Source organism: Pteropus medius, unplaced genomic scaffold, assembly GCF_902729225.1.
Source record: "Pteropus medius unplaced genomic scaffold, Ma_sr-lr_union100, whole genome shotgun sequence".
NCBI lineage: Eukaryota > Metazoa > Chordata > Mammalia > Chiroptera > Pteropodidae > Pteropus > Pteropus medius.
Genome location: NW_024350923.1, coordinates 4,834,139 through 4,862,120, shown reverse-complemented (window position 1 = coordinate 4,862,120; position 27,982 = coordinate 4,834,139). Strand labels below are relative to the sequence as shown.

The following is a 27,982-nucleotide window of genomic DNA, read 5'->3' as shown; positions in this document are numbered from 1 at the left end:
CTGGCAGGGTAGTGGGATCAAGGCCTGGGGAGGGGGCAGGAGGGTAATTTTGTAGGCTACCATCCACAACAGGATTTTGGCATCACCTCTAAGTGAAGATACGCACACAGTTACTAAGGTGAACATAGCACAATTTTTGCAGTCCTCCTTTGTGGAAATTCTTGTATTTTAGAACAGGGAGGGGTCGTCAACCCTGCCCCGGGCTGCAGACCATACTGGTCTGTGGCCTATTAGGAACCGGGCTGCCCAGCAGGAGGTGAGTGGTGGTGAGTGAGCAAAGCTTCACCTGTATTTGCAGCCGCTCCCCAGCTCTAGCATCACCGCCTCAGCTCCACCTCAGATCATCGGGTATTTGATTCTCATAGGAGCACCGACCCCTGGTGCCCAAAAGGTTGGGGACCGCTGTTTTGGAATGTTCCGGGAGCCTAAAAACTGGAATCCTTCAACTTCAGTCAGGATCCCAGGACTTAATCTCTTAAGCCTTGTCAGGTTTGTTTTGTTTTTGAACCTGGACTTCAGGAAGAAAGGACATGGTCTCTTTTCAACCCCAAGAGTGGACGAGTTACTTCTGCAGCTCATAAACTCTGGAAGGGTTCCTCTCCAGGACAGGTAGCCAAAGCGCTCTGCTACTGATCCAAATATTGCAGGGTCCGGGTGCTCCCGCTGGGAAGGAGCAAAGATAAATCGTATGAGCTGGGGTGAGAGATTGCGCTTCAGCAAGCAGAAAAATAGCGGAGGCCAGCACATCCTACTTGGCAGTCTTTCTGCCACGGTCCGAAAGCTGCGCATCCGGAACCTTTGTACGCGCGGTTCCTGGAGCCCGGACGCTGTTGGGCGTTGCGCGGCGGCTGGCCAGAGCTGGTTGCTAGGGCGACGCCTGCAAAGATGGCTACTGCGTCTTCGTCGGATTCCGACAGCGGCAGAGCTGAAAGGTGAAGGCTGGGGTCCTGAGGCCTCCTTTCCTACAGATGTGAAGAGGGTGCCCCAGTTTGTGTGATCTGAGCGCTTGGAGGTTCTCGAACTGCGCTGGCTTCCTGAAGGGCTCTTAGAGATTAAATAGGGAAACTGAGGTCCAACGAGTGAGTGTGCGTGCGTGCGTGCGTGCGTGCGTGCGTGTGTGTGTGTGTGTGAGACTCAGGGTCACCCAGGGCGCCAGTGGTGGAGCCTGGACTTGGACCCAGACGTTTTGTAACCCCAGGTCAGAGCTCCCTACACACCTCACCCTTAGAACCCAACTCCCTCAAAGCTTTCTTCCCCTCCCTTGGTACTCACTCCCCAACCCTTTCCCTCTCCTAGCAATGAGGCCAATTCGAAATGGCTGGATGCACACTACGACCCCATGGCCAATATCCACACCTTTTCCTCCTGCCTGGGTAAGTCTCTGGGACCAGAAATCCCGGGTTTGGGGGAGACAGAGGAGTCATAGTGGGCTTGGAGTGACGCTTCTAGGATTCTGAGACCCTGGCTTGGCCTTTTTGTATTTTCCAGCACTGGCGGATTTACATGGAGACGGGGAGTACAAGGTAAGTGTATCACCACAGCAGAAAGAGAATTGGAAGGGAAATATCAGAAGTGAGATTTCCTGATGGCTCCAAAGAAGCTCTGCATAATCTGGAATTTATATATACTCCGAAAAAGCACATTTAGGGTTAAATTTTATATGGAAGACAGAACGAACCTATTGATTTCATCATGCAGACTGCAGAAAGTAAAGCAGAATGCAATCCTCCTGGGGATTTTACTAAGACAAAGCCTCTTAATTTTGTTAGCATAATTCCTGGCTGGAAGGGCACATCCCTTGGTTTGGTGTGGGAGCGTTAGAATCTGGAGGGGAAGAAGAAGGGAGGGATTTGAGTTTTATGTTTATCAAAAGGTCCTAGATTTTAACATTAGCCATGAGCTGATAATTGTTGAAGCTGGATGATGGGTATTTGAGGGTTCATGATATGAGTTTAATTTTGTGTATGACAGAAACTTTTCCATAATAAAAAGGCTAAATTTTTAGTTTAATTTTAAATATAAAACTAAGTAAAATGTAAATAAAGAAATAAATGAAAAATTTAAAGGCACAGGTTTTTAAAGAGTTGAGAAATATATTGGGCTAAAGAAAAGTTAACATATATTTAGTATCCATTTCTGGACTAGACCCTCTTTGAGGCATTTTCATATACATAGATAATATCGATCCCCATTTTGTTAATGGGAAAATAGATTCAGAAAGACTAAGTTTACTGGGTTTTTTACCCAGTAGAAAGTGGCAGACCTGGGTATTCTAAGTTATGTGTTTGTTCCACTATAGCTCAGCCCTCACCATGGGCCGTGAACCCACAATGGGCATATTGGGGGAGCAGCTAGAAGATAACCCTGGAATCAAACCCTGCCTGGAGAGCGCAATAGGATTCAGTGCCTTTTGCCACCAAATTCCTGTCTGTAAAGCATTCAGCAAGCATACAGTGAATCCCTACTGAGTGTCAAGCATTGTACTGACATTAAACTCAGAAACAGGAGATAGAGACACTTTCCTTAATTCATCCATGATATTGACCGAATACCTAGTGTGTATTTGGCACTGGGTTTACAGCAGTAAAGGGTAGAGAAATCACCGACCCAGAAACTAATGTGAAATGTTAAGTGATTTCATGTAGTAACTTTTTTTAATGGCTAATATGTTTCCTCTTGATTCCCAGCATCTAAACCAGTACCTGGTACAAATTAGGTACTTGATAAATATTTGTGGGGTATGTGAGTGGATGCTAAAATAGAATATATGGAAAGTAGTATGGGAGCACCAGTGACAGAATAATGAAACCTACCCGGAGGCACCGGGAGGCAGGAGCATGTGAACTAGGTGTTGAAAGATGAGTAAAATATGCATCAAGAAGGCATGGAAGAGAAGAGGGAACAGCACAAGCGGAAGCACAGGAGCTTGCAAGTTCACAGCATATTTGGAAAGAGTAAATCTGGAGTTAGAAAGTTGATGCCAATGTAACATAGTAGATAAGACCACTGGCTTTGGGTTCAGACAGCCCTAGGTTCCAGTCCCAGCTCTACCACTTACCAGCTATGTGACTTTGACCTCACATCGCTAAGCCACCGCTTCCTCATTTGTGAAATGGGCTAATAATACCTACCTCATAGGTTGTTGAGAGAATTAAATGGAAGTTCCTGGTGTGGCTCCTGGCACACTGTACATGCTCAGAATCTGGATGTTCTGTGGCAGCCCCCATTCTGGCTAGAGCAAAGCATGGCTGAGAAGGGGATAGAAAACAAGTTGGGAACCAGAGCAGAGGGGACTTGAAGGCTGGCATACAGCAGGCCTTGAAGAAATGTTTACTGAGTGAATAATGAAAACATCAGCTGCCACCTACTCCTCACTAGCACTCACCAGGTTCTATAATTCATTATCTCATTTGATTTTCTCTACAAGTGCCATGAGGTGGATATTCTTATTTTGCTGGTGGGAAAACCGAGGCTCAGAAAGTTTAATCAACTTTCCCAAGGTACAGAGCGTGGAAGCCTTATTGCAGAACCTTTGTCATCATCACTCCCCACGGTACAGTGGTGTGGGAATCGATGAACGTGCATCAGCAAAGAGGCTGAACCCAAGAAGAGCATCGGTAGAGAGGTCTTTAGACCCTGAAGCTGGAATAAGCCAACCTCTCTCTACAGCTGGTGGTGGGAGACCTTGGCCAGGTGGGCAGCAGCCCCACCTGAAGGTGCTCAAAGGACCCATGGTGCTGACTGAAAGCCCACTGCCTGCACTGCCGGCTGCTGCCGCCACCTTCCTTATGGATCAACACGAACCCCGGGCCCCAGCTCTGGCACTCGCCTCAGGCCCTTGTGTGTATGTTTATAAGAATCTTAGGCCCTACTTCAAGTTTAGCCTGCCCCAGTTGCCTCCAAACCCCGTGGAACAAGATCTCTGGAACCAGGCCAAGGAGGTGAGTCATGTGGCGGAATGGGAACAAGAAGGCAAAGATGGCAGTCACTGGGTCATCCTCATTCCCTGCCTGGCTCTGGAGCTCACAGGCTCTTCCTTCTTCCCATGCTGTCATAGGACCGGATCGACCCCTTGACCCTGAAGGAGATGCTAGAGGGCATCCGGTGAGAGCCCACCTTCCTCTTCATAGGCCTCCCACCCCTCCCTCACTCCCCACCCCCACTGTTTCATCCCAAAGCTCTTGGTCTGACCCTCTCCCAGGGCCCTGTTCTTCAACTAAACCCGCCATGATTGCCTCTCTCCTTGCAGGGAGAAGGCAGAGGTGCCTTTGTCTGTACAGTCACTCAGGTAAGGGCCCTCTGGAGGGCCGGGGCTCTGGCAGCTCCAGGGGGAAGGGAGTGGGTGCAGAGTGGCCTGTGGAGGGCAGCCAGGCCCAGGCATGCAGATGCCAGTTCTCTCTATGCCCAGGTTTCTGCAGCTGGAGCTGAGTGAAATGGAGGCGTTTGTGAACCAGCACAAGTCCAAGGCCATCAAACGTCAGGTAATGCCCCTTCTCTTTTATTTCTCTAGAAAAAATGTGGATCATTTTTAAAAAACCATATAATATCAGTGGTATATTCTACAACCAAACCTGACTAGTTGCAGTTTGCAGTTTCTCTTCTAACTCATGCCACATATATATGGTCACAAAGCTGCAGAGACGTCTACATTTCCAATTCACAGTGACAGCTTTGAATTGATCTGTAGTTATATAACTCTACAGAACTTCTGTTGTCTTGAGAGTAAAGGTAATGTATTCTTATTAGAGAAAATTTAGAAAATAAAGAGAAGTATAAAGAAGAAATATAAGTGACTACAATCTCACTACCTAGACGTACTCCCTCTTACCATTTTGGTGCATTTCCTTCATAAATATGCTTTTATATCCTGCTTCCCTTGAATAGGTAGCATTATATCTTATGCACTAAATAGTCTTTAAGAACTCTGCTTTTAGTGGCCCCTTGATGATCTCATCAATTATTCATTATTTCATTCATGGTTTATGTAACTATTCACCTGCAGGTCTCTTCAGACCAGAAATGGACTCTTATATTCACTTCTTTTTTTGTTTTCTTAGTTATAATTTTAATTGCTTTATTGATAAACCTATTCATTGATGAACTCTAGTGGTTCCTGACCTGGGGGCTGACCCTCAGTCGAGGAACAGAGTCCCAGAGCTATTCTCCGCATTTTAGAAAGGCTCATGGGAACCATCTACTTTCTGTAGAAGCCACTCGAGCCAAGCACGTTGACCAGCACGTGCCTCAGTTTTGGGCCAGTCTTAGACCATTTCTTTGAAAAACACTGTGTTCTCCTGCTGGTCAACATCTCAGATCCACAGTTGTCGCAATCTTTGAGTACTTCTAAAATTAAAAAGTGAATTAATTATTGCTCAAAAGATGCAGTGTGGAGGTAGGGGACAGTCTTTCCAGGTTTGTGTCATGTTAGATGTGACTGGGAAGCGTTAACTTCCACACTTCGGCAGCCTTTCTCCTTCCACGAGGCACTGAGAAGAACTGCACGTAATAAGCAGCTTTATCCAAAGAAACATTTTTGGTCCCACTAAATTATTTCCGTAGGAGAAATTCCTAAAAAAGGGATCATCCTTTCTCTTTTGTTTTCTCTCTAATCATAATCACAATTACAAAAGGAACACGTGCCCACTATAGAAATTATAGAAAAGCACAATGAAGAAATTAAATATCACCTGTGATCTCATTGTCCAGAGATAACCAGTGTTTGTATTTAAGGGTTTAGCCTTTCATCATGTTTTTCTATTCATATATTTTTAAAACTGGGATTATACTAATGTAACTTTTTGCCAATTTTTTTGTTGTTGTTGTAATACTTTAGAAGTGTTCTCTCTGTTAGCGAATCTTCTTTTAAAATGTGATTTAAAAAATGACTACATGGTTTAGGATCATGTGGATAGTTCGGAATTGACTTAGATATTCCTCTTTTATTAGAAAGTTAGATTTGTGGCAACAAACACCTTTGCACATAAATTTATGTCGCGTCTCTGATACTCTTTCTTCCATCCTGGGAGTGTATGGGGGCGGGTATATGGGGATCCCCCAGGTGACTCCTGGATCCTCCTGCAGACAGTCATCACCACCATGACCACCTTAAAGAAGAACCTGGCTGATGAGGATGCTGTGTCCTGCCTGGTCCTGGGCACTGAGAATAAGGAGCTCCTGGTGCTGGACCCAGAGGCCTTCACCATTTTGGCCAAGGTCAGTGTGGGGCCTGACTCTGAGCACACCTGAGGTCCAGGCTGCGTTCCCCCACATCTCCTGCACCCAGTTAGTTCTTGGTAATATGTGTTCATTGTAAAAAAAAATGTAGCTAAACATAAAGAAAAAGATATTTATCCCCAAATCCCACCACCCACAGATAATCTACTATTAGTTTTGGCACATGTCTTTCCAGACATTTTCATATTTAGAAAGAGATATTTAGCTGTGTATAAATATATCTTTATGGCATCGGATGTGTAACCTGCTCCTTTCACATAGCAGTAGCTCATCAGTGTCTTTCCGCATCTATAAAAAAACCACATCCGCCTTTTCAAAGGTCACACAGTATCTATTATACAGATCTATCATAATTTATTTAATTATGTCACCTATTTAAGTTGTTTCCAGTTTTTCACTATTTTTAACAACACTGCAATAGGCTTGCAAACATGTTCGCATGCCTGTCTAAATATTTCCTTAGGATGCATTCCTAGAAGTGGCATAGCTTAGTCAAAGAGTATAGACTTAAAAAAACAAACAAACAAACAAACAAAACTACATGTTGCTGGATTTCCCTCCAGAAAAACTGTACAAGTTTAAACTGTGACCAACAGGGTAAGAGTGAAGAGGTTGGGACTTAAGACAAGGAACCAATTTGGAGGAGTAGGTTCCTTCGGGGTGGAGGAGGACTGAGGCTCAGAGAAATCAGGACATTTGAGCCACTTCTCTGCAGATGAGCCTGCCCAGCGTCCCCGTCTTCCTGGAGGTTTCTGGCCAGTTCGATGTAGAGTTCCGGCTTGCTGCTGCCTGCCGCAATGGGAACATCTATATCCTGAGAAGGTAGCCACATCTGTTGTCTCTGGGGCCAGAAGGGACATCTCAAATACCCGATGGTTCCAGGGGCTTGGGGCTGGAATTTGGGAATGGGAAGAGCTGAGTTCACACAGAAGGCTGAGCCCACGAGCACAGGGAGCTGTCTAGAGGCTTGTGTTGTGGGGGCTGGCAAAGTGAGAGACCGGGCTGGGTGGCTGTAACACATGAGCAGTGCAATCAGAAATTGGAAGAAATGACAATAGTCTCTCATATTTGTCATACTGCTTTATAGGTATGTGATACTTTCTAATGCATTAGTTTGATATTCCTTCAACATTCATTTTTTAATTCAAGAAATGTTTTTGAGCACCTAGTACGTATTAAGCATTGTATAAGGTATTAGGGATATATCAGTGAACAAAATAAAAATAGTCCCTGCCCTTAGAGGAAGACAGATATTAAAGTCAACAAACCACAATAATACTACAAATTGGATGTGTGCAATAGTAAAGGAATACAGGCTCAATGAGAAAAAATAACGGGGCCAGGGTGATCAGCAAACGCCCATCTGTAGAGGTGACGTGAAGGCGAAGAAGGAGCCAGTTATTCAGGTAAAGTAGACAGAGTGTTGCAGGCAGAGAGAACTTCAGCAGACTCAAAGTGGGAAAGACACTGGCATGTGCTGCTCGAGGTGGTGAAGAGAGATGACGTGGAGACCAGATTGGCTCATGCACAGCCTGCTAGGGTATGGTAAAGGTTTTGGGTTTTATCTGAAGTGCAGTCGAAAACTGCTATGAGATTTTAATCAGAAGAATGACATGATCCATTTACATTTTTGAAAGATGACTCTGCTGAGTGGAGGGTGATTGGAAGGAGGCCCAGAGGCCAGTGGGAGGCTCTGGGATGGGTCATCAGATGGGGTATGCATTGGCCTAGACTTGGTGATGAAGAGAAGTGAGCTGTAGTCTGTGATCTGTAGGCAGGAACTGCCCCTGCTTTCTGGATAAGAGAAACTAGGACTCAGGCCAGGAAACTGAAACGGTGCATTTACACAGAACAAAGTCCTTAGCATAAATTACTAAATTACTAAACCGCCCAAATCCACTAGCACTTGGTACACTCACTGTAAACTGTTACATGCCCAATTATCACACAGATCACTGTAGTAAAGGCGGGAGGGAGACTCAGAAGAGAACACACTTTGTGTTGTCTGAGGTCACACAGCTACTTGGTGTTACAGTCGGAAATAATAACCGTGGTCATCTGCTTTGGGGCTGAGGTTTCTTCCAGGATAGTCTGTGGGGCTTAAGAAAGAGGAGGGTCAGCCTGGGGAGGAGAGAGGGTTTCTCTGGGGCTGGGAGAGTGTGTCTTCATTCCACAGAGACTCCAAGCGCCCCAAGTACTGCATCGAGCTGAGTGCCCAGGCTGTGGGGCTTGTCCGGGTACACAAGATCCTGGTGGTGGGCAGCACCCAAGACAGCCTGCACGGCTTCACCTACAAGGTGTGGCCTCCCAGCGAGCACCTCTTCCCGCCCTATACCCCTGAGCAGGAGGGCCCTCCTGGCATCTCCTTCCCAGCAACTCCTGCCACCCCCTCCTTCCACTCTGAGCCCCGGTTCCCCTGTAGACACTTGGCTGTTCCCTCCCAGGGTAAGAGGCTGTGGACAGTGCAGATGCCTGCAGCCATCCTGACCATGAACCTCCTAGAGCAGAGCTCCCGGGGCCTGCAGGCCGTCGTGGCCGGGCTGGCCAACGGAGAGGTCCGCATTTACCGTGATAAGGCCCTGCTCAACGTCATCCGCACCCCGGTGAGTGCCGACTCGTCGCCCCACTCCCGCCGCGGGGGCTGCTTAGCTGCCTCCTGATCCCACTCTGTCCACCACCCTGGACATCTGATGCATCTTAAAAACATTCATTGATTTCCTCATATGCACAGCTCACTGTACTGGGGATAAAACAGTAGCTAAGTCCTTGTCTTCAGGGAGCTTACTGTCTAAGGTGCCAGCCAGCCAGACACAGCTAACTCAGATCCAGAGTACGGGGAAAGCACAGAGTGGGCAGAGTGACAGGGCACTGGTGAAGGATGAATTGGGATGGAACTCAACAGGCCATTTCACAGAGCAAGTGACAATTTAACTGGGCCTCAAAGCAGTTTGCCAAGTCAGTAAATGAGAGAAGAGCATTCCAGACCAGAAACAGCATGAACAGGCTGAGTCATGAGTGCTCTTGATTACGGAATTCAGGTAGTTTGATGAGTTTGGACAAGAGGTTTTCAAAAGCTAAGTCGTAAGTCATTAAATTGATTGAGTCACAACCAGCAACATAAAAAAAAAGAAAGTTCAGAATATATCACATGTGAAACTTTTATGTGTCTGTACGTATAAAGTATCTTATGTTACAATAGAAAATTTGAAAGCAACGGGTTTAGACCGCAGGCTGCTGGGAGGGCGGGCAGTGTGTGGGTTGGGGGAAGGGAGAGGAGAGAACTGATGGAAAAGGCAGGTTGGAGTCAGATGCGCGAGGCCCTAAATGTGTGACAAGGAGGACGAAAGCCATTGGAGGTTTTCTAGAAGAGACTAGACATGATTCTGTTTGTGTTCTTGAAAGGCAGCAGAGGCGAAGGACAGACTGGGCAGAAAGAATAGGCTGGGACTTCCGGTGGGAAGCTGAGCTCGAAAGCCCAGTGGCGTGTAGTCTGGACCTGGCTGTGGCAGCGAGGTTGGAGGAGAGATGAGGGATAGAGATGTTTCAGAGGCAGCATTGCCCCAGGCCTCACCTCATTTCTCACCTATTATGTCATATCTGGAGTCCCCCAGCCTTATCCCTCCACCCCCGGCCTTGCTCTCCCCTCCAAGATATTTTCCCAAGTAAACTCTGGAGTCTCCACCACAGGATGCCGTGACCAGCCTTTGCTTTGGCCGCTACGGGCGGGAAGATAACACCCTCATCATGACGACACGAGGTGAGGGGGTCAGACCTGGCAAGGGTTTTAGAGCAGGAGGTGACGGGGACAGGCCAGATCCTGGGAAAGAGGAGGTGGGTGTGAAGCCTGGGTGGAGCTGGGTGTGGAAAGCAAGGCCCACAGATGCACATCCTGTCTGGGGGTGGCCTCCACTGGAGACACATCAGCAGTTCAACATCGTTCGTTACCCAGGGGCCAGGCCCTGGGCTGAATTGTGTCCCCAGTTCACCCCAGTATCCTCAGCACCTGCCATAATGTCAGGAACATCACAGTGCTCAATAAGTAACTGTGAAATGGATGCATTAACCAGTGGTAGGAGGTTACGCACTGTTTCCTCCCAGAAACTGAGTCTCAGCAGGGAGACAGACACATACAGAAATGAGTCTACGTGAGGCTGACTGTTTGGGGAAGAAATATTGGAATGTAGGATGGGACTGGAGAGGACAAATCTGTTTCTGTCTGTCTGCCTCCTTAGGCGGTGGCCTGATTATCAAGATCCTGAAGCGTACGGCAGTGTTTGTGGAGGGGGGAGGCGAGGTGGGCCCTCCACTAGCTCAGGCCACAAAACTCAACGTGCCCCGAAAGACCCGGCTTTATGTGGATCAGACACTGCGAGAGCGGGAGGCTGGCACCGGTGAGACTTCCTCCACGGCCGCGTCCTTCCTCTTCCTCCGTTGCTCTGGAGCAGCAAGAACGGGATGAGTGCCACCTGGGCGCCCCGAGCCGTGGGAAGAGACCTGGGTGAACTGGCATGTTTCGTGCCTCTGGAAGTCCAGGGCAGCCCAGGGACACCCTGCCTGCAGGCGACTATACCTCAGGTGGCAGGTGCTGCGGGTGAGGAGAGGAGGGAGCAGTTACTTCTCTCATGAAAGAAGTAGCGTTTGTCCAAGGTTCTTGCTTTTCCTATTCAGTGGTTCCTGCTCATTCATTCATTCAGTACCTAGGATTATGCCAGGCCTTGCGCCAGGTGCCTTGAATTCGCTTAGTCCCTACCCGAGGAACTCAGGCTCCCTTGCCAACTTCATGTTGCATGACGGGTGTAGAAGAGGTCTCTGCAAAGGGCTACTGAGGCCCCTAAGAGTAAGTTTGCTGGGAGACTGAGAAAGGCTTCAGAGAGAAGTAACGTTGGACTTCACCCTGAAATATGATTACAGGCCAGAGAGGGATAGGGAAGGGTGATTTAGGCCGAAGTCGGGTAGGGGCACAGGGCCCTAGCCGGATTCGAGCGGCATCTGCCATGTAGCTGCGGTTACGGTGCAGGAAGGCCAGGTGACCAGAAGGGAGGCTGGAAAGGCAGGTCAGAGCCAGCTCCAAAAGGGCCTGGGTTGCAAAGCTAAGATGTTCTGGTTTCATTTAGGTAGTGGGGAGCTGGGAAAGATGTAAAGCAGAAAATACAGTAATTCAACCAACTCCATCCTAAAAAGGGATCAGTTTAAAGGCAAATTAGAGGATAAAGAAAATAGCTGACAAGCTATTACAGCCTAGAGAATCCAAGAGAAGCAAGTGACGTATTAGAAGAATAATTAGAAAGTTCTCTAAGGTGACGAAATGTAAAATATACAGAAATCAATAGCTTCTGTATATACCGACGGTAACCAGTTAGAAAATACAGTGGAAAGTTTCCATTCACCATAGCAAGGAAACCCCTTGAAATTTAACAAGAAAATGTACAAAGTCTAATAAAGTTATAAAACTACTCTCAGAAACAGAAAAGACCACCCAAATGTTTAAATGACAAGATTTACCAAGTCTCAGGGTAGCAAGATGTAATGTTGTAATGTCGATTAATAACTTCCACAGTTAACGTAGAAACCTAGCAAAGTGACAGTTCAAATCCCAGTTCATCAATTGATTCTAAGAGTAAATCTAAAAAATTGGAAATAAGAATGAGGGGACTCAGCCTGTCGGATGGCGGAATAAACTGAAGCTGTAGGAACTCGCAGCTGTGGTATCGATACAGGACTTGATACGAGTCGTGGCACTTTGGGGAAGTCTAGAAACAGACCCTTGTGTGTGTGGAAAGTCAGTGTGTCAAAGGTGTTGTTTCAAATTCGTGGGTAAAGGAGAGACTGTCCACAAGATGTGATTAGGACAACTTGCTTCTAGGAAAAAAAGTTAGAACTCTACCTCATACCAAACATAAAAATTAATTCTGGATAGGTTAAAAATAAACTGTAAAAGTACGAGAGGAAAAGGAACAATCAATAGATGGGACATATAAAGGTGTAAAACTTCTGAACGGCAAAAGGCACCTCACATACAAAGTCAAGGCCAGACTGGCAGACCAAGGTGCTAAATCTGGAAAGAAGTGACATCAAGAGTGGAGGGGCAGGAGTGGGCTCTGGAGATGGCTTTGGGGAAGAGTCGTCAAATCTTGACAAACGATTAGATGTGAGGGGCGAACCAGGTGACTTGATGGATAGGGACGTTGTGACAGGTAGGGAAATGAGCTTGGTGTCTGACTGTTGAATTCGAAGTGTCACCGGCACATCCAGGCGAAGGTGTCCATTAGGCAGTTAGAAGCAGGAGGCTGTCCCAGACGCCAAGCTGCTGCGATGCGGTGCACAGTATCGAGTGTGGACACGGGCCAGGCCCTGAGCTGGGCACCGAGAACCCTGCATTCACGAGTCCCTGCCGTCACAAGCTCAGGGCTGTGCGTCTGGGGTGGTCACAGCTGGAGCAGGACATAGATTGTCCAGGGGAGGACAGCAGGAGAAGAGGACCAAGGACAAGACTCAGGAACACCAGCCCTTAAGGCAGAACAAAAGGAGGCAGCAAGAGCACTGAGATGTGCGGGCGGCGAGGTGGGAGGACCAAGGAGGAAGCGAGGAGGAGGCCAGTGTCCAGTGTCATCAAAGGCTGGGCTGTTGGACCTCAGCCCTCCCGCCTCTGCAGGCCCTGTCCACTGTACCCTCCACCTCCGCCCTCCCCTCCCCTGTTCCCCCTCCCGCCCTCCCCACCTCCAGCATCAGGCCTTTGTGTCCCTCGACAGCCATGCACCGGACCTTCCAGACCGACCTCTACCTGCTGCGCCTCCGGGCCGCCCGGGCCTATGTGCAGGCCCTCGAGTCCAGCCTGAGCCCCGTGTCCGTGACAGCCCGGGAGCCACTCAAGCTACACGCAGTGGTGAGCACCCAGATGTTGGGGGGTGGGGTTCGGCAGCCTCAGGGCCAGAGGGGCAGAGGTCAGAGGTGGGTGGGAACCCTTCAGCCCCTGAGCCAAGTCCAAGCCAACTAGGTCCTGTGCCCCCTTTTCACTTTCCCACAGGCCCGGGCACCGAGGCTCACGTCCCCCTTTGTGAGCATGCTCTCCCCGTCTGTCTCCTGAGCTGCCTCTTCCCTGCCACCAACCACAGAGTAACACACTCCCCAGCTCCATGCTGTGCCTCAGACAAGCCCCCAGACTTGGGGCAGGGCACACAAGTAGTCACCTTGGGACGTTTCTTCCCCGGAGCCTGGAGGGTCTCTTACAGCTGTGGGACAGAGGAAGCTGTTGTTCTAGTCCCCGCAGGCAGCCCCTGGTGTTCGAACCGCCCAGTACAGGGTTTCCAATTTCTCTTCCCCCAAAGGAAGTGGATAGATACAGAGAGGAAGAGGCTACAGAGCAGCTGAGGGTGAAGAGAAAAATGAAATCATTGCGGCCACCACAGGGGAAGTGGGCCAGGCCCAGGGAAGAGAGGGTCAGAGAGGGCACGGTGAGGACGCAGGTGGGAGTTGGGGCCTGTGTCCCCAGGCTAGCTCCGCCTCTGACCAGCTTGCCGAGCGGCCCCTATCAAGCCTCTCTCCCTTCCTGGGCCTTTGCTGATCCCCATACACACTGGAGCCAACCTTCTGGCCTCTGTGCCCTTTGAGTGGCCGATGGACGGTGCATTAGAGCAGCGGGAGGAGGGCGATGACGGGGCAGGGCCAGGACACGTCACAGTCAGCGCCCAAGGCCGCTGGGTACTAAGGGCTTTCTCCCCCCGCCCACCCTCCCCACAGGTTCAGGGCCTGGGCCCCACCTTCAAGCTCACACTGCACCTGCAGAACACCTCGACAGCCCGACCCATCCTGGGGCTGCTGATCTGCTTCCTGTACAACGAGGCGCTCTACGCCCTGCCCCGGGCCTTCTTCAAGGTACTGGCCCGCCTCACGGAGACATGGAGTGAGAAGACTGGGTGGGGCCTCATTAAATGTCCACAGAGCCGCCACCGGGCGGGAGGCGAGGGAGCCTGCAGGCAGCTGCGGCCACACACGAGGCTGGGGCACGGCGGGGGCGTCTGGGGAGACCTGCCTCAGCTGCATTTTTCTCAGCCCGCGAGAGGCCTCAGAGCCACACGGGATACGCCGTGCCCCTCTAAGGAGCCTGTTACTGCTGGGGGCCCCAGAGCCCACCCTGCTTCGTAGTTACTCCTGCGGCGGGAATGGCGCACACCTCTGCCTCAAAGATCATCTTCTGCAGAGTGAAGGGCCTGGCTTCCAACCCAGGTCCAGATGTGACTCTGAGTTGGGAGGACCAGAAACTGAGAAAGACTCCGGGAAGTGAAAGCCCTGGCCTTGGTGGGCTGTCAGGGGGTCTTGGTTTAACCGTGACCGTGCCAGCGGCCCCGCCACGCTCCCCGCCCCGCAGGGTGCGCTGAGATGCAGCTGGGCGGCAGGCCCGGCAGTGCTCCGGATCTGCCGAGGCTGTCCGGGCATGCCTGCCGGTTTCCTTACCTCTTTGTTCCCAAACTCAGGTCCCCTTGTTGGTGCCAGGGCTCAACTACCCCCTGGAGACCTTTGTGGAGAGTCTCAGTGACAAGGGCATCTCTGACCTCATCAAGGTAGGTCGCCTGTTAGTACTGCTTGGGGAGGACAGTGGGGGTGAGTGTGGACAAGGCTTCCGCGTGGCTGCTGGTCCGGAGTGGGAGGACGCCTGCACAGGAGAGGCCTCCCAGCCTCCCCGTCCCCTTTGACAGAGGCCTGGTGGCTTCTGCAGAGCCAGTGCAGACCAGTCTAGGCTTGGCCTCTGCGGGGAACAGGGGCTAAAGGGGACATGGCCCTACTGCCACGGGCACCTCTTCCGTAGGTGCTGGTGCTTCGAGAAGGCCAGAGTGCGCCCCTGCTGAGTGCCCACATCAACATGCCTGTGAGTGAGGGGCTGGCAGCTGCCTGAGCCCCGGGCTGGTGTTACAGCCCCCATGGACTCAGGACTGGGAAGACCCAGCCGCTTCCACTGAGCAGGGCAGAGCCAGCGGTCCCAGGCTCACTCCCCGCACAGCAGCATGCTGGGCGACTGCTCTCCTCTCCTGAGCTCCCCCTTTCTCGCCATCCTGACCGCTGCGTGACCTCTAGCAGCAGGGCAGTGAGTGCCCAGGAGGTCCAGCTCCTTCCACCTCAGGAAAGCCCAGGCATTGGCCCACTCGGCTCTTGCATCCGCCCCACTTTTCTCCAGAAACCACACCCAGGTCTGAAGGAAGAACTCTGAAGCGGCCCTGTGAGATGAGGGGCGCAGGCCCATCTCTCGCCTTAGGCGCACCGCTCATGCTGCTGCCGGCCCAGGCCAGAATTGGCTAGTGCCTGGCCTGGGACAGTCATGGGCTTTTCTTGGGTGAGTCTGAGCCCCCTGTTGCTCCCTGGGGTTCCAGAAGCTTGGCTGCTGCCAGCTCAGCTTGCAAGCAAAACACATGCTCTGACTGCCCCTCATGAGCTGAGCAAGGGACCCTCTTTTTATTCAGGGGGCCCAGAGAATGCTGCCTCCCCACAGGTGGCTTTTATGAAACGTTGGTCTCGGTCAAGGTCTCAGGACTGCGACGCTCCATGAAGATTGCCAGGGGAGGAGCTGGCGCGGGAGGGCACAGGGTGGCCACACAGGGAGCCTGTGGCCCCAGCTCCAACCAGGCTCCCGAAGGCCACACAGCCGCCACTGCCGACTGGGACGCTGCACCCAGAAAAAGAGGGCTCAGCTAGATGGAGTAGAGGGAGCACCAGGATGCACAGCAGGGGCATTTCTGGGGCCCTGGGGACGGGGCACAGGAGGCAGAAGCCCAGAATGCCACTCAAGATGCTCTTCTATGCCCTGGAACCCAGATCAGTCGTGTGAGTGGAGAATTCACCTGGCAGCGGCCAGTGTGAGAGAACTGCCTGGAAAGGCAGGGACCAGAGGTGTGAGTGAGGCCGAAGACCAAACGAAGGCACTTGTTCAGACCACGGTCCCAGCTCTCAGAGCCTCGGAGCCCTGGCCAGTCTGCCTGGCCCACCTCGCAGAGCTCTGTTGGGCTGGTGCTACCAGGGCTGCTCTGAGCCACTTGTGAGCCAGCGACCCTGCTCAGTTTCCCACATGTAAAATGAGGCAGTTTGACCAGATTCAGCTCTAACATCCTGTGAGCTTGGCAGCCTCTCTAGAGGAAACGGAGAGTCAATTCTACAACGGGAGTACATGACAGGAAGAGCTGCAGAGCTTTTGCCCTTGAGTCCAAGGGCCCCAAGCTGACGGCCACTGCCAGGCAACAATAGCCTCCGTGCCCAAAACACAGCGAGGTACTGGGAGGACACAGCCACAGCCACTCCCCATCCCCCACCCCCAGGAATGCATTCTGGGGCCAGGTTAAGAGAAGCGAGGGGTCTGAACCAAAGAGAGAGCCCATCCCCCTCTCTGTATGGCTCAGTCACTTGCAGCCATAGACCAGTTGGGTCAAGATGGTGAAGTATTTCTAGATCAAGCCAACTGAGGCACAGCGGGAACAAACAGGAGGTTTAACCTGGAAATGGAAAGACAGGTAGAGGGAGTTGTCGCAGTCAGAGAATTCAACTTGCCCTGAAGAGCTTTCTAAGAGAGCGTATCAGAGATGGAAGGGCCAACCCTAGAAGGTAGTGATCCCCTGTCACTGGAGCTGTGTCACTGGGGCTGGGCTGTCTCTTCATAGGGTTGTTGAGTCAGATGACCTTACAGTCTCTTTCACCCCAGTCAAGCGATGATCTGTGTGAACTTGGAACAAAAAAGTCTGCTCTGGGTTCTATTCGTAGCTATTCATGATGATGAAAGCGGAGAAACCATTCCTATGCCCACCCAGCACCTAACGTGAATTTGTATGCTGTAACGCCACGTACGCCACGCACGGCGGCGGTGTGGGCAGGTGTACATACGACAACATGAAGGAAGAAGCAGTGCGTGGCACCCTCGCCAGTTAGAGCTCCAGGGAGTTGGGTACGATAAGGATGAGGAGAGTTGGTGTCTTTTTAAAAATTATTGATCTAAAAACACAGTTGTACTTAGTACTATGAAATTAAAGTTTGTAAGAAGAAAAGAGCCTCTCGCCATTCCCTAGGACTGCCCGCCCCGCGCCACAAATCATTCTCAGTTCTCTTAGCTGCTTAGTTTTAAACATGCTCATGTACTCTCGCTTGTTTATCAGTCTCAGACTCTATCTGTCGGCTCCGTGTCTGTCCTAAGAGATGAGGCTTTAGCTCTCTCGTGACAGCACCTCCTTTTCTCTCTGCTTTTTAGGTAAATTGATACTCAGCGTCTTTTCCATTTGCTTAGTTCTCTATACAACCGACTGCCAATCTCCCCCCACCCAGCTTGACAGTTCCCCTTTTCTGGACAAGGGCCTTCATCCCTGCTTCCCTGAGGACTGTGCGCCCTCTAGAGCTGCTGCCCAGCACTGCTGGGACTCCCTTGGCCACGTCCTGGGCTGGGTCATCATTCCCGCGCCCCACGTCCTCCTCTCCTGTGGTCCTTTCACCCCTCATTTGGTGAAGCGTGTCTACAAGTACCTTCTGTAAAAAGTCACTAGAGTTAACGTGTTTAAGACACTTTCTCTGAAGTTTTCTTCATTCGGTTCACACATGTATGCGATAGTTGGGGTCATAACATTTCAAATTAAAAATCATTTTCGTGCAAGAAAACCGTTTTTAAAGTGGGACTTTCTTGTATCATAATTTGGGGCACTGCTTTTAAGAAGTTCCACGGCCACTTTTTTCCCGGCCTCATCTTTCTGAGGTCCTAAAATGTCAGGAGATGCCTTACTGTGTGTCATTACTGGATGTGCTGTGAGTGGAGCTGGACATCCTTCGGTTCCAGAAAATTTTGTTTCTTGAATTAGTTTCTTGAATGATTTCCTCCCATTTTCTCTGTTCTCTCTGGAGTTCTGATTAAACCCAGTGCCTGATAAATGGCAATTCCAAAGAGAACAGGAGTGATCCTCTCTTTATTCTCTCTTATATTGTCTTTTTGTTCTATTTTTTGAGATTTTTTTTTTAATCTTTCAGCTCTTCCTAGAAGTGTTTTAAAAATTCTGTTATTTTAATTCTCAAGAGTCTTTGTTCTCTGTTCAACCTTTAATTGTGGCATCTTTTTAAGAACACAGTTGAGTTATAACTGACATTTATAGACGACTTCAAAAACAGCAGAATACACACTTTTCTGCAATTCACATGGAACATTTACCAAGATGGACCACACTCCGAGCCATAGAAAACACGGTAACTTAATAAAAGTCACGTAGTGTCTGTTGTCGGACCAAAATGGAATTAAACTAGAAATCAATAACAGATCATTGAAAAATCCCCCAGATACTTAGAGATCAAACAACATACTTCTAAACATATGGCTCAAAGAAATTTCAACAGAAATTTAAAATATTTTGAACTAAATGAAAATGAAAACATAACTTACTGAAATTTGGGGGATGCAGTGAAAGCGATGCTTAGAGAGAAATTTATAGCATTGAATGCATGCGTTAGAAGAGAAGAAAGGTCTAAATCATCTAAGTTTTCACCTGAGGAAAATAGAGAAACAAGAGCAAATTAAATCCAAAGTAAGCAGAAGAAAAGAAATAAAAAGAAAGCAGAAATCAATGAAATTGAAACCAGGAAATCGATAAAGAAAATAAATGAAACCAAAGGTGGTATTTTGAAATCTCATCAGAACCAGCAAGGGACATTGCCTATCTCCAAGCCTAGTGCGGGAGAGAAGGGAGAAAACCTCTCCTAAGAATTTTTAACCACAGGCCAGCCTGAATTAAGTTTGCAACCTGAATTGACAATCCTTGGGTGGTCCAATCAAACCCTGCCTACCTAAAAATTTAGTTTGAAGTGGTGCAGGATTAGTTTTTCAGTCAAATGATAACTGAAGGATTTACTTTTAACTCAATCTCAAAAAATCCCCATTGATAAAATTCCAACAAATATAAACACAGTCAAAACTCACAAATTGCAAGATAACGCATTGTGAGCAAGAGCCAACAGAAAGGATAGCCAGCATAATCAGGCCTCAAAGACTTAAAGTGTTGGAAATACCAAACAGAATATCAGGTATGTGTTTTCTGTATATTTAAAGAAAAAAGAAACAATATAGAAATCAAGAGAGTGTATAAAATGATCGAGCAAATTTGAAAAAAGAACCAAATAGAACTTCTAGAAATGAAAAGCAAAATGCTTGACATGTCAATGGATGAGTTGGGTTTTTTTGTTTTGTTTTTTTTTTAAGCCTCAATAGATTGGTTTAGCAGCTGAAGAAAGACTTAACTGGAAGATAGATCTGTAGAAATTATCCAGAATGCCAGAAAGAGAAAGTATGAGTTTTATGAGACTAGGAGGATGGTGGAGGGAGGTCTAATCAATTCCAGTAGGGGCAGAAAATATCTGAAGATATGACAGAATTTTCTAGAACTGATAAAAAGACATCAATTCATAGAATCAGGAAACCCAAGGAGTCCTGTTAGGATAACTATAAAGAAACTATATTTGGGCACATCACAGTAAAACTGCAGAATACCAAAGACAGAAAAATCTTAAAGTCGGTGACAAAAAAATATCTTCAAAGAAGCAATAGTAACAACAAATAGATGACAGCTGATGTAGCAATAATGGAGACCTAAAGACTAGTATTTTCAATTTATTGAGAGGAAATAAATATTAACCTAGAATTCTGTACTCATCAAAAAGTAACTTTAAAGAGTAAAAAACTAGAAATGGTGGGACAAATTGAAAGTACAAAATCAAGTGGTAGATGTATGTGCAAGTATATATTAATTACAATAAATATGAATGACTAAATGCTTCAATTATAAGACAGTGTTATCTAGACTTGAAAATCCATCTATAGGCTATTCTTAAGAGAGAGCAATTGAAAATAAAAGGATACAAATCCTAACATACCCAGAATAGAAAAGAACTTTCTCATCCTAATAAAGGGCATCTATTAAATACCACAGCAAACATTTTGGGGTGAAATATTGAAATTATTCCTAATTACAGTCAATTCAAAGGTGCCAGCTGCCTTCCATCCATCCATACAGAGGGGGCAAGAAAAATAAGAGGTATGAAACTTTTTCAAGGAAGAATAAAGTCGTATTTTCGTAGATGATATTATAAATACAGAAAACTCAAGAATTTACAAGTAAAGTATAAGACTAAGGTTTACGTTTGCCAGACATGTCTATTTTCATAAGCCATGTACAATAGCATAACAATATCAAACACTTAAGAATAAATCTAACAAAAAAGCCATGATCTTTATGAGGAAAAAAGTATATGACTTTAATGAAAACATTAAATGGAGAGACACACCATGTTCGTGAACTGGAAAACTCAATTTCATGGAGAAGTTGATTTTCCCTAAACTGATCTATAGATTCAATAGGTTCCATTCATAATGTCAAATGGGGTTTTTATTGGAATTTAAGCTGATTCTAAAATCAATATAGAAGAGCAAGCACCAAAAATAGATCTTAGGGGATCATACACAGGGATAGATATAATGACCAGTGGGACAAAACAAACAAACCGGTATCTTCAGAGGATCACACCACAGCGAGGGAAAGGAATGCCCTACAGAGGCATACATTAATTTGGGTAAGTCTCAGAAACATAATATTGAGCGAAAAAGCAAGGCACAGAATAAACAAGGTATGATTCCATTTATATAAAAATTCAAACATGCAAAACCAATATACACATATGTAATAAAATTACAAACAGAGCCAGGGAATGACTAAGACTGCAGTGTTTTGTCTACCAGGGAGGGCACAGCAGGGACTTCAAAGGAAATGGTATCCATTTTTTAAATGTTGTTTCTCTCTCTCTTTTATAAATATATTCTTGGCATCTCCTATTTAATAAAAAACAAGAAAAGATTTTTTGGGGGGCGGAGGTGTGGGTAAGGGGTAAAGCGGAGAGGAAACAGTCTGCCAGAGCTTATGGACAGCACAAAGTGCCAGGCACACCAAGTTCCTAACGCAGTTAAAAAATAGTAACAGAGCATGCCATTTGGAAAAACAGAAAATGTCCTAGCAGCTCAAACCTTTGTGGGCATGGGCAGGGCCTGCCAGAAGGGTGGGCTTCTCTGAGGGTTCTTGGGGGACGAGCCTGCCGTGTCCCTAGAGGACTTCCCCCGCCAGCAATATCTGTAGACTGCCACTTACCCCCATTTTCGGTCCAGCCCCTCACCCCTACTCTCCCCAGTGCTCTGAGACAGAAAGCCACCTCCACCCGAGGGGGAGCTAAGCTGCTTAGCTACGGGGGTAGGGTGGGTGCTGACCGGAGGGGCAACCCAGCTGCACCTCACTGAGTTTGCATCCTTCTCTACTGTCAGCCCCAAACCTTGCCCTCCACGATGCTGGTGGAATTCCTGAGCCTCTCCAGGATTCTAGAGTGCAGTCTGACTGCCTCTTGGCCCCTCTCTCTGGGAACACTTAATTTCCATTTCTACTTCTCTAAGAGAGTAAATGAGCCTCCGTCCACTTTCCATCTTTCCGAGTGCCAGGCTCTTGGGACTACTGCTGTCTCCTTTTTTTTCTCCTTGTAGATTTCTATTTATGATCATCTTAGATTTTAAGAGGAAACAGATAAACCCAGGTGTTTAAGCCTGCCACATTTAACTCTAGTTACTTTATTTAAATAAAAATGTTTAACAAGCAGCTCCTGAAGAGCCAGAGAGGATCAGCGTAGCCCCGGCATCACCACGCTTCACAGATGCTCGACCACCCCCGCCTGATTTCTCAGCCTTGATTGTCCCACTCCCCTCCCTCAGCTGTGCGAACATAAGGCAGAAAGCACCAAGATCTGGGTTCGCTCCTCCATTTACTACCCCGTGCATGATCTTATGAACTCTGAGCTTTAATTTCTTCACCTGCATGACTGCTGCCCAATGTACCAGGTTGTGGAAATGCTTCTAACTACAAAGCACTGAACCTGGGAAAGAATTTTAGATACTCATACCCTGGATCACTACGTGCTACCTTGGTCTGCCGGTGCTGGTGCTGCCCCACCAAAGCCACAGGAGGCAGAGCCCTGGCCCCTCACGTGCTCAGGCATTCTGCGCCTCCCCGGCCTGACGATCAGAAGAGCCTGAAACAGCAGCCCAGCCAATAGAAACCCACAGAGATGGACGGGGGTCCAAGAACCAAGGGGGCACTTTATTAACCTGGCAAAGGGGCAGCTAAGCTGGCCGAGCATCCCTTTGCCGGACCCTCCACTGCACTCAGGAGCCACTGATGAAGGCAGAGTCGTAGGGCCCAAGCCCTAGATACTAGGAGTCCAATCTGGGCAGGGGCGAGGCTGAGGATGGAGCCGGAGTTGCCGAAAGGAGGCATTAAGTCCGAACCCACCTCCTCTCCCGAGGCTGGCGGTGGGCCTGAAATGAGTTATGAGCCCCCTTCCCCAGCACCCGCTCCCTGTGCAGCTCTGGCTCTTTCTGGAGTCAGGAAGCCATAAGTCGCATATCAGCTGCGGTCTGGAAGGTGATCCCATCCCCAGGTAATGGGGAGGCCAGGAAGGGCCAAAGCCAGACGAGGATCCAGCGGGGCCCCAGGGCCGCCTGTAGGTTGTGGTAGGGGCCCAGGTCATAAAAGTGCTGGCCCCGAGCCCACTCCCACGTGGTCTGGCCCCGGAGCAGCAGCATCCCATGGAAGAGCAGCCCAGCCCCGCACAGGAGTGCACCTGCCACACACGTGTCGGTCACGAAGGCCAGGGCAAACTGCGCCAGAGACACTCTGCCTGCGAAGAGAGAGCAGGGAGGGTCAGGGGGCAGCAGCAGGCCCAGCCCCTGAAAGCCCAGCTCCTGTCCTCGTCCCACCCCCTACCCTTCAACACGAAACAGTGCTCATTCCTCCCTCAGCAAACACCGAGTTGCTACTCCCTAGCCAGCCCCCGACAGGCGATGGACCACACTGCCGAACCAGGCAGACACAGCCCTCTGCCTTACATACGCTTTCACTCCTGCATCGCTAACTCATGAGCACCTCGCACGTGCTGCACACGGTGCCAGGAGCCGCGAACACCAGGCTAAACGGGAGGTAGCATCTCTGACCTCGGCGAGCTCACAGACAGGCATCCTATAAACCCTTGATTATAGCTGTGATGCGTGTTACACTGTGGATATGTATGGATAAGTGCAGCATCCTGGCCCACAGTAGGTAAGAAGTATCTGCCGAACTAAAGAACTACAAGATGCCATGAAACACGACATTAAGTGAAAAAAGCCAGACACGAAAGGTCGCATGTGTGCATATGAAATGTCTCAAATAGGCAACTCTATAGAGACAGAGGTTTAGTGGTGGCCAGGGGCTGGAGGGATCCGACGGAATGAGGAGTGGCTGCTAATCGGTACATACAGGTTTCTTTTTTCGGTGATGAAAATGTTTGGGGATTAGATAGTGGTGACAGTTGTGCAACACTGCGAATGTATTAAACGCCGCTGAACTGTGCACTTGAAAGTGGTTAAAATGATGAATTTCACGGTATGTGAATTTTACTTCAATAAAGAAGAGCCTGGGTGGGAAATGCCAAATGCCACGCAAACTTATCAAGAGGCTAAGCGAAGTGGAATTCATCACTTTTGATAAAGCGATACTTTGGGTGGGGCCTGAAGGTTAAGGAATTTATTTGCTAGGCGAAGAGGTGAGAAAACATTCTGTTTGAAGGTCCCGAGGCAGGACGGGGAGGTGCCTGCGAGACAGAGGGTGGACGGCTCTGGAAGCTCAGGAGAGGAGCCCAGGCCGGGCACAGATCTGCGGGAGGTAGGTATATGGACAGTCCTGAGAACTGCCAGAGTGTCGAGCGAGATGAGGACGGAGCTCGACCTCAGCACCGGGAAACCAGGTCCTTGGGGACCAGATAAAGAAAAGGGAGACCGGAAAGGAAGGAGAAAACCCAAAGCACGAGCTGTCGGTGACGCCAAGGGTAGAGCCCTTCGAGGAGGTTAGAGGTCAGCTGAAAGGTCTCATAAAGCAAGGAAATCAAAAGGGTCCTGTGGGTTTTGTAGAGACAGAGGCCTGGGGACCGCGGCAGTGTCAGAGGAGTGGTGGGGACAGAAGCCAGTTTGGAACAGGTGGAGGAATGAGTGGGAGGCAAGGAAAAGCATCCCGTGAGTGAGTCTGGGCAAGTCTTTCAAGAAACTCTGTTGCCGGCAGGAGAAGAGCCAGAGAGGGAAAAGCTAGAGGAGGAGGATGTGGGGGGAAGAGAGGGTTTGTGCCGGGGACCTGAAGGCGGCCAGTACAGGGAAGCAGGGGGAGAGGCCAACCGACAGTGCGAGGTGAGCAGGGAGGAGGGGCCAGACCCCAGGAGAAGCCGGGGGCAGTCAGCCTGGCTTAGAGATCTGCGGACAGGACGATCTGGAAGTGCCATCTGACGTCTCGTCTTTGTGATGGGTTTTCAAGAGGGACGGAAGCTTGAAGGAGAGTGGGAAGGTTTCAGCTGCAGTCATCAGGGGCAGCCAGCTTATGAGAAACTAGGACAGCCAGGCACGGGGGAGGACGTGTTGAGGTCAGCGGCCACGAACGGGCCATGGTATCAACCTGCCACGAAGTACCATGCATCTCCAGCAGCTCTCAGCAGCCAGGGGCTGACACAGAGAAGCCACAGAGGCACAGTGAAAGGAAGACGGAGCAAAGAGGTTTAAGATGTTGGCCGGAGAATGGCAGGAATGAAGGCTCCAAACTGGACACAGGAGCAGTGAAGGTACCGATGGGACAGACAGATGATAGCCAGGAGCTAATGGAGCAGGTGTCGTGGAGTATGTGAGAGATGGATAGGTGAGGAGGAAGGGAGCAGAGAGGGGGTGACTGACAGTGATGGGGAGGTGACGTGGGATTCCGACAAGGTCTGGGGTGCAGACATGTGAGTAGGAAAGGAAGTAAAATGGAAACGGTCAGGAAGCTGAGTGAGTGGGATGCTGAATAGGTCATTTGCCCAGACTTCCAGACACCATGGTTTCAACAGGGACCAGGGCTGAGAGAGAGAGACAGGGCACTGGAGCCCAAGTCTTGAGGGATTGAGGGCAGCGAGTGGAAGGCCATGGATGGCCACAGGGAGGTAGGGCGTAGGGAGGTGCAGCTGGAGGGCTTCAGTCTCAGCGGAGACAGGGCCATCAAGGAGGGCCACTTGGGAAGCCAGTGTGGGCAGAGGAAGACACTGACAACCCCAGTGGGCCTCCCCAGGCCTCCCCTGGGCTGCAGGGCAGGGGTCCTTGGGACAGAGCTGGGCTCGGATTTCATAAGGAGACACAGCAACTATTCCGAGTGGTCAGGGAGTAACTGCAGGACAAGGTTACAGGGAGGACAGTGGAGGTCAGAAGGAAGGAGGCAGGGGAGAGAAAGAACATATAAGACCAGCGGGGATTTGATCTTGGGTGGTGGCAGAGGAAAGGGGAATAAATGTGTCATCCAGCCTCTCAGGCAGCCTCCTGACCCAAGTCTTCCCCTTCCAACTTCCAAAGACTGGACCTTCCCCTGCCTGTGACTTTCAGTGCCACCCCCCGCTACCCAGTCAAGCGAGGGCCTCCTCCTCACAACAGCATTCAAGACCTAGACCATCCAGTCCAAACCTACCATCCTAGTCTTAATTCTCACAACTCCCATCAAATCGCCTTCACTACTATCTGCCCCACCTCCAAGCCCTCACTTAAATGCCCCCTGAGAATGTTCCCCGGTGACCTCCCACTAGTCTTTCTTCCTCTGCCAACACCTCCTGGAACCCGTCGCTGACTCCCCCAGCCAGAACTCTGTGTCTGTGTTCTGGCTCTGTATTTTACCATACTGCACACCCAGCTGAATACCAGGCTGTCCTTCCCCCCCATATATGACACTGGGAATGGGTCCCCAGGGCACTGCCAGAAGAACCAGCCAGAAATCCCATCTCCCTACCAGAATGGCCCACTACTGGGGCTTCTGCCTCTCCGTGGAGGCCTCCCAGGTTCCTACCTGTGAGCAGCATGAGCCAGGGCAGCAGGAGGAGGGCGGCGGTGTGGAGGGGCGAGTGGGCTCGAAGCAGGGCTGACAGGGCAGGGCCCAGCAGCACAGAGACGTGGAGCAGGACCCCTGAGGCATGAAGCAGCAGGCACAGGAAGGGCCGGTAGTTGTGAAAGCCCACACAGCGGCCCAGCAGGAGGCAGTGGTGGTCCCTGCGTAGGATGCAGACGCGGCAGGTAGAGCAATGCCTGCTGCGTGGTGGCACCTGGCTTTGGCACTGGTAGCAGTAACTGCAGGGAAGGAAACACAGAGTCAATTCCCCCAGCAGCTCCAAGGGCCCATCTCACGCCCAGGTCAGCCCCTGAGCCCATCCTGGGGAAGCAGCGGCTGCTTCCACTAAGCCTCAGGTTCTTCATAGGTAAATGCAGGCTGAACACCACTTCCCAGGCCCTTCCAATTCTAGCACTGCAGGTATGAGGTCACTTCCAGCTCTGACATCCCCAGTCCTAAGGACTTACTCTGGCCTCTAACTTCCAGGAGCCAACTTCTCACTTCCCCCATAGTCACCACCTGGCCCAAGTCACCATGAACTCCCCCCTGGGTTACTGCCACAGCCTCCTGACTAGTCCCCCGATTCCACCTTTGTCACCTCCTAGCGTAGTCTCACGCTAGCAGCCAGCCTGATCCTTAAAAAACCGAAGCCATGCCCTCCTCTGCTCAAAACCCTCCGATGGCTGTCCATCTCACTTCTAGTGAAAAGCAAAGCCTTCGACGTCCTACCAGATCTTTACATCCCTAACCTCTCTCCTCCCCTTCCCTCGCTCCACACCAGCACATAACTTCCTCAGAGCCTTTGCAACGTCTGTTCCCTCTGCCTGGAACACCCTTCTCCCAGATTCCCACGTGGCTAACTCTCCTACCTTCAAGCCTTTGCTCAAAGGCCACCTTCTCAATGAGGCCTACCTTGACCACTCTATTTAAAACTGCAACTCGCACCCCCTCTCCCGTGCTCTACTTGTTGTTTTCGTAACACCGACACCTTCTAACATTCTATAGAATTTGTTTATTATGCCTATAGTTTATCATCCGCCCATTCCCCCATTGAAATCAGCTCCAGGAGGTCAGGAACCTGTTTTATTGTTACCTCCAGTGCCTGGAACAGTACCTTGCACATAGTAGGTGCTCAGTAAACATCTGTAAGTGAGCGAATGATACTCCTTCTGGCTCTACCATCCCAGGTTCTGAAGGAGTTCTCTCTGGCTCTAACAAGCGGATCATCTTGTAATCTGGTTCTAACATCTTCAGGTCCTAGGGCCCCTCCCCCTGTCCCAGGCTCCCGCTTCCCCGCCAGATCCCGCGCCCCACTCACGCCCAGCCCTGGCCCAGACCGCGGCCGGCCAGCATCACGCCCCGGATGCTGGGATCCGAACGCAAGAAGAGCCCCACGTTGCCCAGCAGGTTGAGCAGCTGGAAGGCGGCCAGCGCCAGCTGCAGGGCCCGGGCCAGGGGTCCCAGCGGGGGCGGCCCGGGACCCAGGACCAGCACGTAGGCCAGCTCCAGGCCCACGGCCGCGGCCCACAGAGCGGTGAGCACGAGGGGCAGCCGCGTGGGAGTCCCCTCCGCGCTCCCCGCCGCCCAAGACTGCTCCATGGCCTGGACCCACCCGCTGTCGGATCCCGAGTACCCCGCTGCTTCCGTATTGGGGCGGGAGAGTGACAGACGGGCGCCTTCCACCACCAATAGAAGCTCTGAGAGGGTGCTGTGAGCGCTAAGAGTCACAGGGAGCAGCCGGCAGATGCGGAGATGTGATTGGGCCGCCGAAGGAGCCAAGGAGAAGCTTGGAA

The 27,982-nt window shown here is 50.1% G+C and overlaps 2 protein-coding genes across 4 annotated transcripts; one reads left to right on the top strand and one right to left on the bottom strand.

The window, feature by feature from the left end:
• The first annotated feature begins 646 nt into the window (after positions 1-646).
• BBS1 (Bardet-Biedl syndrome 1) lies at positions 647-20,164 on the top strand. Its single transcript, XM_039840786.1, is given in 18 exon segments — positions 647-932; positions 1,297-1,373; positions 1,489-1,523; positions 3,670-3,685; positions 3,688-3,941; positions 4,058-4,104; positions 4,250-4,288; positions 4,409-4,481; positions 6,082-6,213; positions 6,950-7,056; positions 8,411-8,531; positions 8,679-8,837; positions 9,922-9,991; positions 10,467-10,625; positions 12,984-13,117; positions 13,972-14,106; positions 14,706-14,792; positions 15,038-20,164. Coding segments are annotated over 18 exon segments (1,779 nt in total). The 5' UTR covers positions 647-885; the 3' UTR covers positions 15,125-20,164.
• A 209-nt stretch (positions 20,165-20,373) lies between these two features.
• Positions 20,374-27,855, bottom strand: ZDHHC24 (zDHHC palmitoyltransferase 24). Of its 3 annotated transcripts, XM_039840790.1 has the most exons (4): positions 27,508-27,855; positions 26,151-26,428; positions 22,891-22,947; positions 20,374-21,061 (listed from the first exon to the last, which is right to left on the bottom strand). In XM_039840790.1, the coding sequence occupies exons 1-4, from the start codon at positions 27,786-27,788 to the stop codon at positions 20,991-20,993; spliced, it is 687 nt and encodes a 228-aa protein (XP_039696724.1). In that variant the 5' UTR covers positions 27,789-27,855; the 3' UTR covers positions 20,374-20,990. The 3 variants fall into 3 exon arrangements, with proteins under 3 accessions (XP_039696724.1, XP_039696721.1, XP_039696723.1); XM_039840787.1 differs by having other exon boundaries at positions 20,374-22,947; positions 27,508-27,853; XM_039840789.1 differs by lacking the exon at positions 27,508-27,855 and adding an exon at positions 27,304-27,486 and having other exon boundaries at positions 20,374-22,947.
• Between the last annotated feature and the right edge of the window lie 127 nt (positions 27,856-27,982).

What these genes read in the sequence shown, in the direction of transcription:
- ZDHHC24 (XM_039840787.1), bottom strand. Translation starts at nt 27,788, where the DNA reads ATGGAGCAGTCTTGGGCGGCGGGGAGCGCGGAGGGGACTCCCACGCGG. An exon ending in GGTCTGGGCCAGGGCTGGGC is followed by an intron (nt 26,429 to 27,507) that starts GTGAGTGGGGCG and finishes CCTTCCCTGCAG; the next exon opens with TTACTGCTACCAGTGCCAAA. An exon ending in CTGGCTCATGCTGCTCACAG is followed by an intron (nt 22,948 to 26,150) that starts GTAGGAACCTGG and finishes CTCTCTTCGCAG; the next exon opens with GCAGAGTGTCTCTGGCGCAG.